The sequence below is a fragment of the Artemia franciscana genome, chromosome 9, assembly GCF_032884065.1.
Source record: "Artemia franciscana chromosome 9, ASM3288406v1, whole genome shotgun sequence".
In the NCBI taxonomy this organism is placed as follows: Eukaryota; Metazoa; Arthropoda; class Branchiopoda; order Anostraca; family Artemiidae; genus Artemia; species Artemia franciscana.
The window spans coordinates 43,484,114-43,497,131 of record NC_088871.1 but is presented as its reverse complement, the minus strand read 5'-3'; the positions used below and the strand labels follow the sequence as shown (position 1 = coordinate 43,497,131).

Sequence of the window (13,018 nt, the reverse complement as noted above, 5' to 3'; positions counted from 1 at the left end):
TAACTGTCGCATATATTTAACACTTATAGATTTTAGTCCATCTTCAACTTGAAACTGGTGCCTGCCTGCTTGCCTGCTAGAACGGAGCTTTCCACTCGAAAGCAGAAACATGGTTTGATGAAACGAAAGCTTGGCTGCATAACTTCAGATAGTCCTCTCTGACATGGGCTATACAACTCCTCTTCACTTCACACACTATAGGCTCTGGCTCAAGGACAAGCAAAAACCATCCTTTTTGGCCCCAGGCAAGAGTTCTACGAAGCTTTCCAAAATGTAAAGTCATATTCATCAATCCGGCCTAAGGTCCATACTTTCCGTAAAAACTGCAGAGGTTAGACCCTTACCACTTTCTAGGAATAAGCTGAAATCGGGGTGCTAGGAAAAAAAAAAAAAAACACGACAAAACCTAAGTGTTGCTCTCGCAACACAATTAATTTTTAAAAGCAACTTGTTCCAAAATATAAGTTTTTCGTAAAGAGCTGCGTTAAACCCAAAACGAGCGGTAGTAAACTAAAATGGTAATTCGAACTCAAGACGAACAGAAATCACTATGAAAGAGCAACCCAAAACGAAATCAATCTGCAATGAATAATCAAGTCAACCCTAAAACATACCGAAAGCAACACGAACAGAAGTAGGGCTAATGGCGCCTTTAGCCTTTCAAAGGCCAGAGCGCCATTTATGCCTTACTGAAAACGAGATGTATTTTTAGTTTTTTTTCTTTTATCACGCTAATAAATATAAAATTGTTGGGACGTCCAGGATTGAATCCTGGTCATTGAATCCAGTTATCTTTGTTATTATGATGGTTTCCTTTTTTGTGGTTTATGCCAAATAAAAACACAACTGGATTTAGGATCCTTTGTCCGAGAGGGCGCAGATTCGAATCCTAGTGTATCCAATTATTTGATTGGCACAGGGGTCTGTGGCGTGACTGTAAGCTCATCTAGAGTCGACCCAGCTCTGAATGGGTACCTAGAGAAATACCCCCCACTGCACTTCTTGGCTGAAGGGCTATCAAACAGAGATCAGCATTGCCGGTAGGGACTGTAAAGTCCAATGCCGCATTCTTTACCTTACCTTACCAAATAATACTGCACTCCTCGAGATAAAAACTTTAGTTTTCAGTAAAATGTAAAGTTTTATTCACAGAACATTGGTTTTGAAAAGTACACACATGCACAATACTTAGGGGGTGTTTCTAAGCCTTTGATTCATCCTATGTAGTTCAGAAATATTTGTATGCTCAATTCTTCTTTTAAACTTCAACACGAATAATATGTTTCAGAATATACCTACCGAAAAACAACTTTTCAAATTTGTTGTTCCCTGACTCAGGAAGAAATTTTGCCTTAGAAATTGTTACCAACAAGTGTAGTAGCGGAAAACCCCTTAAGTTGATTCGAAAACGATTAATTTTTGATTGCACATTAGTTTTTGTAATAAGATTTTTTTTTATATTCGCCCGTCTTTCTTCTATAGAAATCAGAGGTTGAAAAAAACAACCCTCATTAATGTTAAAATCAAAATAAACTAAAACATCTCTTTCGGACCTATTTTGGACACTCTTATTTTAGTTTTTAAATGTCATAGTCAGTGGTGTCGTTTTTTATGAAGGACCGTTTAACCCTCTAGATTTTGAACCCTCCCGTTCATTTGGAAAAATATCTTTTTTTATGATATTTTCATTGAAAACTACCTTCTACATTTCAAATGGTATTTAAGCGACTGCTTGGCTCTCCTTACCCATGTAGATAGTTTAAAATGCCCCCTTCCCTAAATTTTCGTGAATTAAATACATTGTAAGTGCTACTAACATTTAGCTATTTAAAGAAACAATATAGATTTCATAATTTTCTGAATTAACCACTGAAAATTACAATTAATTACGTTATCAGGCTGTATTGCAACCGAACAGAAAAACTGAAACAAAAATAAAACAGCTTCAATTTAATATAACATTAAGTACGATAAGAGTAGAGACCACAATTGTATTGGCCCAAATAAATCTCCCCCTCCACTTCCTCCCTAGTGAAAAGAAAAAATGGTAAAATGTAAGAACCAATGTCCAGTTATCGCCTCCTTTGATCTTCTTGTGAAAAAAGAATGGGACCATAGCCACGAAGACGAAAAATGAGAATAGTGTGTAGATTTTGTCCCTCGCCCCCCTAAACAGTTGTAGAATTAAGGCTTTCACTTCAAATATTAGCTGCAATATAATTTCTAAGAAATACGAGGATTATTCGGACACTATTACAATCATCTTTTTCATGCCCGCCCCCGTCCCCCCAAAGAAAAACATTCGATCTCTTCCTCTCAACCCCGGGGCTGGGCCTCTACTGCAGTAATTCAAAACGTATTAAGCTGCACGTCATAAATTTTACGAGAGGGAAAAAATGAGATGCGTTTTGAGTTTTTTGACTATTACTAACGACAAGTTGTTTGCACATGGAAATTTATTTTAAGGTATCCAGGAGTGACAAAGTAACTTTAATAATGAAAGTTTCAACTTACAACTATTTCTGGAAAGTGAAAGAAAATCAACTAAGATACAAAAAATGGGTTGAACTAGTGTGGGCAGCCTTGTGAGGTGAAGCCTCACCTTTGTCAGTTAAGGTGAATCACGTACCTTTGGGCCTTCCATTTAGTTAGTCTAGCAGGAAAACTATCTTGGCAAATTTCGTCGTCGCTGTTGACCAAGTGATGTCGCTATGTGAAGTACCGCTGATATGTCTGATTGAAAGCGGACTTTTTGAAAATATTCCCGGCAAATTTCCTGTGGAGGAAACTTCTCTTTTGCTGCTCTCTTGTAAAATTCGCAGCATGAGACATATTCTTTTCGTTATGGGCATGAGCAAATCCTAAGTACCAAGGGCGTCAAAATAAAATCATTTTTTCCCCGTAGATTCTTTTTAGGTCTATTCATACCTGAAAACTATGATTTTCCAAATTGTTTCTTTTGATTGTTCTAAAATTATTATTCTTTAATAGTGTCTTATTTTCTTCAGCATTGCCATGTTGAACTGTGAACATAATTTGGTAGCTCTTTTTGTCCTTAAAAATTCAAGCTAAAATTCTGTTGATTCCTAAAGACAACTACACCTTCTAAGGAAAAGTATGCCTTCTTAACCCGCTTGGTGCCAACAGATTTTTAGCTGATTTTTTGATGATTTTTCATCCATTTTCATTATTATTTGGTGCCAAGCCGGTATTAAAACTTCATTACTACATATGAAACTCTTTTTTTTTGTTAAAAGATTGAATTGCTGTTTTTCTTAATTTTTAAATGTATGAATCAAGGCCTTGTCCACGAGGGGTTGGGGAGTTTCAACTCCATCCCCCCCCCCTCGCCAGAATTGTTGTCTGACTCATAAAAATGTATCAAAAATGCATATAAACCAATTTTAGTTTTTATTTTTAAGTTTTTGTAGGGTACAAGTTTTTTGTAACCTGTTTCCCGAAAAAAAATGACGCCTCCCAAAGGAAAATCTTGGATAGCCCTGGTATATATGGCTGTACAAGTTTTCACTTGACTAATTCAATGAACCAAATTCCGTTTTCATTATTCCTGGTACTTTAAAGAGATATCTTATTTTCAAACTAAAATTTATTTTCAGGTCTGCTTCTTCTGTTAGAGGTGTGATGGTAGCCAACTGCGTGACTCCTAAATCTCATTTTACTTCACCAATGATAGAAAATCGCCCAAATTTTAACTCAGGAGATTCTGATGCTGGGTCAACAACCAGCAAGGGAAATAAACCTTCCCATATATCAATAAACCAAAATCCACCTGGTTTGTCACGAACTATTGATAACCTAGGTCAGGGAAGACTCTGGGCTGGTGATCCTGACTTTCAGTATTGGCGAAGCACGGAGAGTTTCAGTCAAGCTCCAAATGCTATTTATTACACAAATTATGAAGCACCCACTGTTAATGACGGAGATTCTGATGCTGACATGCCGCTTGGTAATAAATCTCTGCCTTAACTTAAAATAAATTTAATAGGAGTTTTCTTCTAGGTGACTTTGTTAAGTTTTTTTAGAAATAAAGGCGTTCCTGGGGGGGGGGGGGGGCAACCGGGTTAGCTTCTCCGGGTGTTGCGGCTAAAGGGGGGGGGGGGAATTGCCCAGTTTGATCAAATTTTTAACTTTTTTCGGCTTTTTTGCTTAAATTCGAATCGGGAGGAGGAGGGCTGTAATTAATTTTTCCCCGAGAACCACCAACCTTAGGAACGGCTCTGGGTGTGGGTACGTATCAATATTCAGCGTATTTTAATATAAAAACCATGTACACCAGAATTTAGATATGTAATATGGTAGATATATAGTAGCCTATTTGTAGATCTCAGCTATGGAGTGAAATCAAAGCTGTTGTCTTTCGCTGATAAATTAAAACCATAGAAGAGCAACTCCATTGTTTAAAAGTTTGATATTTTAGCATCAAAGTCCATTTTTGACTTGTTAGTTTATACGGTCGTAAAGATAAGAATTTGGTAAAGATAAAACGTAAGACTACCACCAATCACTATCATTAAATAAATGAAACTCAAAAAAGTAAAAAGGTGAAAACATTTGAGACGTATTTTGTTTTCAGTAAAGCGCAAATAATGCTCTGGTCTTGAGAAGGCATGGGGGTTATTGGCCCTACGCATGTTGATTTTTGCTAGTTTGACTCGGTTATTTATTTTAATTTCTGTTCGTTTTGAGTTTCATTTATTTATTGATAGTGATTTGTGGTAGTTTCACGTTTGGAAGATTATTTGACGTTATGTGTACTCATTAATGGAGCTCTTGACTTTTGTTTAAAAAACTTGTTTTGTGGAAAATGTTTTTTTTAAATTAATGATATTTAAAGGCACAGGTAGCAGGGGAGAAACAAAACAGAAAAAAAAGAACACATCAGTGCTACCCATGCGAAAGTGATTTCCCTCTTCTAATCTGGGGCTGATGTAAGTTTCCTGTGTTGGGTTCTCGGTAACGGAAATGCCAATGGTGAAGGATATTTCTCGATTTTCCCGTAAATCCCATAAATTCATTTCCTAAGCAACATTTTACTATCAAGCGTAATCTAAAGAGTAGTTAAAATTTCTGTATCAGCTACAAGAGGCCTTTTTTTCTCACTAGCCAGTTTTGTTAAAACGTTTTTTTTACTTTTGATTACTCTAGATTGTGCCTCATTCTTTATTTTTACATATGAAGTTGGTTCGAAATCACCTTGAGTGGTTCGTGTCGGTTCGTGAGTGGTTCGTGCCAAATTAATTTTATGATAAATTTAAAACGCCTTTATTATTTTCGGTTACTATCGGCCGTGGTTTATTCTTCACTAGGTGGCAGCTATCGCCATAACCATGACTATTAGACACTAACCTTATAGTAAATGTAAGTTACACACAGTAAAAAGCCTTCAGTTTTTCTTAGCAGGAACTAATAAAGAACGAAGTACATGGTCATCGCTGATACCCAGACGCTATTTAAAGGACATTTTATACAGTCTCACAGATCTCTTAACTTTTTCTTGATAGCTATTATCACTGACTGTACCTGTCAGCCTTTAAATTGGTACTGAAGTCATCTTTTAGTTTTAGTGTAACGTCAGTTATGTTTATACCCTACGACTATGGCGTCATTCATCATCTTGTATGTGAAGATGCAGTGCACTAGGTACAGGAATTACTTTAAATGAACCCTTAAACAGCTTTCTATAATGTTCGATTGCCCCGCTAGCAGTAAAAAAAAAAAAAAAAAAAAAAAAAAAAAAAAAAGAGAGAGAGACATAGAGGAGACATCCGTGCTACCCATGGAAAAACATGATTTTCCTTTTTTGTTCGTGTCAAGGGGCTATAATTTTTCTGTATAGAATTTTTGACCGTGATGATTCCAGGATATAACAATTGTTGATTTAATCCTATTCGTCTTCTGATTTTTTTCGTCGTTTGATTTAATCCTTTTTTTGTAAGCACAAGCGCTATTTAGTTTTATGAGTACGAGAGATTGTGCAAATAAAACCGATTCTATTCTGATAGTCCATTTTGGCCATCCGTCTGGGGCTAAATGGAAAGCAGGTCGTCCTCGTTTGTGGAGGGAGGATGTCCTAAATAAAGATTTAAAGGAAATAGGAACTTCCTGGGAGGGTTTAAAGAAGGAGGCCTTGAATAGATTGGGTTGAAGGAGGAGTGTGCGTAGCTGTGTTGGCCTCTGGCGGCTTGGTGCTGCGGTAAGTTGTTAGTAGTAGTAGTACTAGACACTATTAGATATTGATTTTTACTTTTAACATCAATGACAGTACTCTTGTATACCCTAGTATCTTGTATTGATCCTGTCATTCTTCAGTTTACTATAACATAATCAATAAATTTTACTGTCTTAGAATTGCGTGAATACTTTGTTAACTTATGGGCCATTTTATGACCAAACACCGTATTGGTTATAACTAGACTGTTATACCTATAAAATTGCAAAAGTCTGTAGCCATTACTGTTTTCTTTTACTACACCAAATTTACCTAGGCTAGGATACCATCTATTCGTATTTCTACCGACCTGGGCGTTAAAATCTCCTAGTAAAAACACCATATTTCTACCTGGAACCCTGTCTATTTGCTCCTGTAACTGTAAGTAAAATTCATTAGTCACTAGTATCTCCTTCAGTCGGTTTAACAGGGGCATATGCTACTATAGCTTGATACCCTGAACTTTTTAGTCATAAAATGAGCAATTAGTATTCTATTATTAATACCTTCCCAGCCTAAACAAGACTTAGCATCTTCCTTATTCGTCATGAGCCCTAATCCCTGTCTATGTTTCCCTTCATTCCTGTCTGAGTAAGCAAATTCTATATGACCTAATTTCATCCTTCCCAGTTTTTGAAACTCCTAGTAAATCCAGTTCGAATCGTCTGAATTCGTCGGTCAGAATTTTGATACGATAGTCATTTTCTAACGTCGTAACATTCCAAGTTCCAGTTTTCATATTCTTTAAATCATTGAAATGATTTTGCCTCAAGAAAAGCAATGATCCCGGATACCAATGCAGGGTGGGGACCAACATATCTTCTCAAGTCTACACAGAAGCGCTTAAGCCGGCTTAGAACCAGACAGCAAGAATTCTCTGGGACTTCCAGTATGAATGGAGGTTTTGTTCGATCCTGGGCCCATCATGATCATACCATGGTTGTCAGCACTGGGCGATGCTCTTCTATCAACAAGAGTCGAAATCCTACACAGACAGTCCCAAGCCTACTACCTCCTACTCATTATATATTCATGCCTACAAATATCATGCTACTACGGGAAGGTAAACCATAATAGATGAATTATCTAGGAAGAGGTTTTTTAGTGCGAAAAAGCCTGTCAGAACAGACCAAGTCCTGAAGTATTATCCATTAGTCAGAATCCCGTGCGAATGCTGTGTCGCTTACTAGGCTGTAATTGCCTGGAGGGGTGCCACTCCTCATGTGGGAATAGAGTTGACTGCAAGGTCCCCATCCTTTCAGTTACCCCGAAAAGGTCAAGGCAGCCCTTTGCAGAGGCCGTTGTCCATAGATCTAGACCTTACGCCCTGCCGCAGTTGTCCTCCTGTAGATGATCCTCCCATGATGGTGTTCTGTGTTACTGTACAATTTAACCCTTTACTGGGAGAAGGCTTGTTACTCATGGAACGTTTGGACATGCCGGTGAGCCCTGTTGAATGTACATTTGAGGGGCCTTCTTCCTCCTCCACCGGTATTTATGGCTCCAGGTGAGGGTTTCCCAATTTCAATCATGGACCCCCTGGGATAAGGCCCCCTCCCCTTTTTCCGTCTTCCTATGGAGGTACTCTACATATCCGTAGGGTGTTTATTTATCGCCACCAGGGGACACGCTGAGTGGCTTGGGGGTGGCCCCAGCTACTATAATGATAAGTAAGTGTCTATGAAAATAGATAAAATGTACTGACGCTAACTGGTAACAATTATAATCGTCAAAACCCCAGATTACAAATTTCACAAATTTCCTATAATTTGATTAATGAGAATACAGATTAGTTAGTTTATCAGTTTCTTGGACTTTTCAAAGGTTGCTTCTTTTTACCCATTCCACTCTGGGTTTTGATGAGAAAGTCTCCTAATTTTAGTTGAAATCTATTTCTCTCAGAAGAAAGCTTTAAATAAAATGTGTAAAACCAAGAGGATGGGGATTCTTTTTGATTCGAAAGGCTTGAGAAATATTTGGTATAATTAAAGGCCTTACACATTTACGCTCTTCTCAAGAGCCTTTAGGTTTGTTTTCTTTTGTTTTTTGTTCCGAATGTTTGAATTCGTTTTTGTTTTTCTTGTATATGATTTTTTCAGTTCTAAATTTAGAGTTAAATTTAATTTAATTATGTTAAGCCGAACATACCGAAGGAAAGGTAGATTTGGTTCATCTAATCTACTTCTGGAACTAACCCTGTCTATTTGGCTCTAACAAGGAGTTAGAGATTATTTTAATTTTTTTCATAATTTTTGTTCTTCTATAACCAGGTGCTGGACCAAGTAAAGATTATGTGGATTCTGATGATACTTACCGTCAAACAAGGAGTCAATCAATGCCAAACACAACTGCTCAAAGACAAGAGAGTCAGTATTATTGGAGTGAAGGGGCTAATTCCAGCTCTGAATATGACACAGATGAAGATGATGAGGGAAATGTAGAACTTTTGGATAAACGAGAAAAATTTCTCATATTTTCAACTGGCGATGAAACATATACTCCGCATCAGATTGGTGAGCTAAATCTTTGGTATATATTTCATATGATAAATGTATATGGTAATAATATGGTAATAATTTGTAAATATCTTATATTTTCAACTGGCAATGAAACATACACACTACATCAGATTGGTGAGCTTAATTGTTGGTATATATTTCTTATGGTAAATATATATGGTAATAAAACGGTAATAGTTGGTATATATCTCATATTCTAAACTGGCGATGAAACATACACTCCGGATCAGATTGGTGAGCTTAGTTATTGGTATACATCTCATATTCTAAATATATATGGTAATAATGTATAATTATAATTAATACTATGGTAAATATATAATAATCTATATATATAAAAATAAGTTGTCTGTGTGTGGATCTGTGGATCTGTGGATCAGGTGACGTCACACTAAATTATTTCACACTAATACAAAAGAAGAAAAAAACTAAAAAAGGTAAAAACTACAAAAAAAACTAAAAAGAAAAAAAAACTAAAAAAGCTAAAAAACTAAAAAAAAATAAAAAAAAGGCAAAAACTACAAAAAAAATAAAAACTAATAAAAAAACTAAAAAAGCTAAAAAACTAAAAAAACTAAAAAAAACTAAAAAAAGGTAAAAACTAAAAAAAACTAAAAACTAAAAAAGAAAAAAACTAAAAAAAAGGAAAAAACTGAAAAATAAAAGAGAAAAAGAAAACTAAAAAAATATGAATAAATATATATAAAAATAAGTTGTTTGTGGGTTATGTCTGTCTGTCTGTCTGTCGAGTGACGTCGTGTTTGTCCGCATATGACGTCTGAATTATTTCACACTAATACAAAAGAAGAAAAAAAACTAAAAAAGGTAAAAACTACAAAAAAAAATTAAAAAGAAAAAAAAACTAAAAAAGCTAAAAAACTAAAAAAAACTAAAAAAAGGTTAAAAAACTAAAAACTAAAAAAAACTGAAAAAACTAAAAAAAGGCAAAAACTAAAAAAAAAAACTAAAAACTAATAAAAAAACTAAAAAAGCTAAAAAACTAAAAAAAACTAAAAAAACTAAAAAAAGGTAAAAAACAAAAAAAAAACTAAAAACTAAAAAAGAAAAAACTAAAAAAAAGGAAAAAACTGAAAAATAAGAGAAAAAGAAAACTAAAAAAATATTAATAAATATAAAAAATATAAATATAAATATAATATAAATTAGCAATCAACAAAGCACCGAGACACAAATGACGACCGGGACACAGGGAGTATAAATGACGACCAGGACATAAGTAAAAAAAAAACTAAAAAAACTAAAAAAATGGTAAAAACTACAAAAAAACTAAAAACTAATAAAAAAACTAAAAAATCTAAAAATCTAAATAAACTAAAAAAGAAAAAAAAGAAAAAAGGAAAAAAATAAAGGAGAAAAACAAAACTAAAAAACGAATGTATATACAGACCGGGACACCGGGATACAAATGACGACCGGGACACAGGGAATATAAATGACGACTGGGACACAGGGACACAACTACAATGGGGACGCCGGGGGGCACAGGGGGATATAAATGACGACCGGGACACCGGGACACAAGGAATATAAATGACGCCCGGGACACTCAAAGAGAAATCACAGACTGGAACACCGGGACACAAATGACGACCGGGACACAGGGAATATAAATGACGACCGGGACACAGGGACATAACTACAAAGGGGACGCCGGGGTGCACAGGGGGATATATAAATGACGATGGCGACTCAGGGAATGGTCGATTAGCAATCACCATCAACAAAGCTCAAGGGCAATCATTAGAATCATGAGGTATAGATCTGAATACGGATTGTTTTCCCATGGACCATTATATGTTGCATGTTCAAGAGTCGGTAAACCTGAAAATCTATTTATATGCACAGACAATGGGACAGCAAAGAATGTTGTATATTCGCAAGTTTTACGTAGTTAAAAACATATATATATATATATATATATATATATATATATATATATATATATATATATATATATATATATATATATATATATATATATATATATATATATATATATATCTATATTCACAGGTGGGACATAGGGACACAACTACAATGGCGCGTAACTAATATGGCGCGTAACGACTTACGCGCGCGGGGGGGCTTGGGGGGGGGGGGGGGGGTTGCGAAGCGCCCCCACCAACTAGGTGTTGGGGTGGCGCGAAGCGCCACCCCAACAGCTAGTAATTAATAATAATAATTGGTAAATATCTCGTATTTTAAACTGGCGATGAAACATACACTCCGCATCAGATTGGTGAGCTTAGTTATTGGTATACATCTCATATGGTAATAATATGGTAATAATTGGTAAAAATCTCATATTTTCAACTGGCAACTTCAGTGCAAAAACCCGAGGAGGGGCTTTAGTACCCGAAAAATGTTAAACCTTTTCTGAGCGGGTGCTTTGCACAAATCCTCGGGGAGAATTCAAATTTCCTTCGTCTATCTGAATATATAAAATAATATGTACGACTTTTTCTCATATGGAAAACAAGTTTGAAAATATCCTTAAGTGGCGATAAAACAAAAACCTCGCACCAGATTGGTGAGCTTAATAAATTTTTTTCTATGGCAATTCTGTGCTTAAAATTTCGGAACATTTTCTGTATTGATAATTCCCGCTGACCTTTGGGGATGGATCGCATACACTCCCTCTGTATAGATATTTATCATAGGTACAAATAGATATTAACTCACTAAGTTTAACTCTTAAGCAAGCTATCTTGCATAAGTTCGTAGTGGGAAAGATCTCTCCTTTTTCCTCTCCTCTTCCAGTATATAAATAATCAGTCTTCCTCTACAACCTCCCGGGAAGTTCCCATTTTCCTTAAATCTTTCCTTAGGACATCCTCCCAACCCAACTTAGGGCCGTCTGCTTTTCCTCTGGCCCTAGACGGTTGGCCGAAATGGACAATCTTTGGCAATCTGTCATCTTTCGCCCACAGACCGTGCCCTAGCCATCTCAACCTTTCTCTCATTATAGCTTTAGAAATGAGGGTTGAACCACACCTTTCATGCAGCCTTCTGTTTGAAATACGGTCAGTCAGTCGAGTATCCTGAAGAATCCGTGGGTAATTTTTCTGGAAAATATTTAGCAAATCTTTCTCTGTTTTTCAGAGTGTCGATGCTTCAAAACCATATCTGACCACTGTCATCACTATAGCTTCTAACATTCTAATCTTGGTTCGCAGACTTATCTTCCTATTATTCTAAACTTTTTTAAACTGGGAAAAAAAACCTGGGCCTTGACTATTCTACCTGTTCGCTGCACCACGTCTTTGCTAATATCACTACCTAGGTTAGTGAAACTGTTCACTTGCGTTACCCAACGTTACCTTTTAATCTCAAATTATTTTTAGCCTTGGTGACTTAGTCTTCTTAACATTAGTTTTCAAGCCTATTCTAGCACTCAGAACTCGCAAAACCTCTGAAAGTTCATTCATTTTGATAACACTTTAATCTAGGATTTTTAAATCGTCAGCATAATCTAAGTCCAGGAAAGTTCTTATTATTTTAATAATGCTACAAATAAAGGCTTCCACCCCCTTTCCCCAAAGCAAAAAAAAATTGAAAGCCTACGAAAGTTCAATAAATCATCATAAGGAGCCATTTTCTTGTTCTAGATAGGTTTGTAGACTATATTATTGGTTGCTTTCTTTGCTTGTCCAATCAAGATATAAAAAGGAGCGACCCCCTGCCCCACCTTTTGGATCCCTTCCTTCGTTTCATAGTCATGGGAAGATGTGAGTCTACCTCTTCATATTTTCAGTATAATTCTTATTAGTATGACCTTAGTTCTGTCAGTGGAGACCGTTAGACTGTCTTAAGCCTTCTGACTTGTCCTTGTGCTACTAAATCTTCTTACTTATCCTTGTGCTACTAAGTCTTCATGACTTTTCCTGATTCAGTAATTAAAGTAAGAGCTCATTGCAACGTAATATCGTGATTCCCGTCCATATAGAAGAAAACAATAATTTTAAAAAATAATCCAGAAATGTGCAATTTAGAAATCTACTTAATTTGAGATCAAAATCAGATGAAATGATTTTGTTCTTAAAAAAGTACTTTCATGGCCATTGCCAGATCACGGTTTACGTCATAAATACATATCGTAAGTTAATATAACTTATAGAAAAAAAATGATTAATACACAATTTATAAAAAAGAACATTTTACTCGTGCATGGGTATAAACGTTCTTTCATTCCACATATTTTTTCCTTTATTTCTGTCAGCTTCGGGACTGGCCCTACTACAACCCTTGT

At 35.8% G+C, this 13,018-nt stretch overlaps 1 protein-coding gene across 1 annotated transcript in view; it reads left to right on the top strand.

Annotated features, from left to right (window-relative positions):
* Positions 1–13,018, top strand: part of LOC136031449 (F-box/WD repeat-containing protein 5-like) — a 63,007-nt gene that overhangs the window by 26,200 nt on the left and 23,789 nt on the right. Inside the window, exons 6-7 of the mRNA XM_065711047.1 lie at positions 3,618–3,967; positions 8,500–8,742. Coding sequence (XP_065567119.1) covers positions 3,618–3,967; positions 8,500–8,742 — 593 coding nt within the window. The remainder of the gene's footprint in view (positions 1–3,617; positions 3,968–8,499; positions 8,743–13,018) is intronic.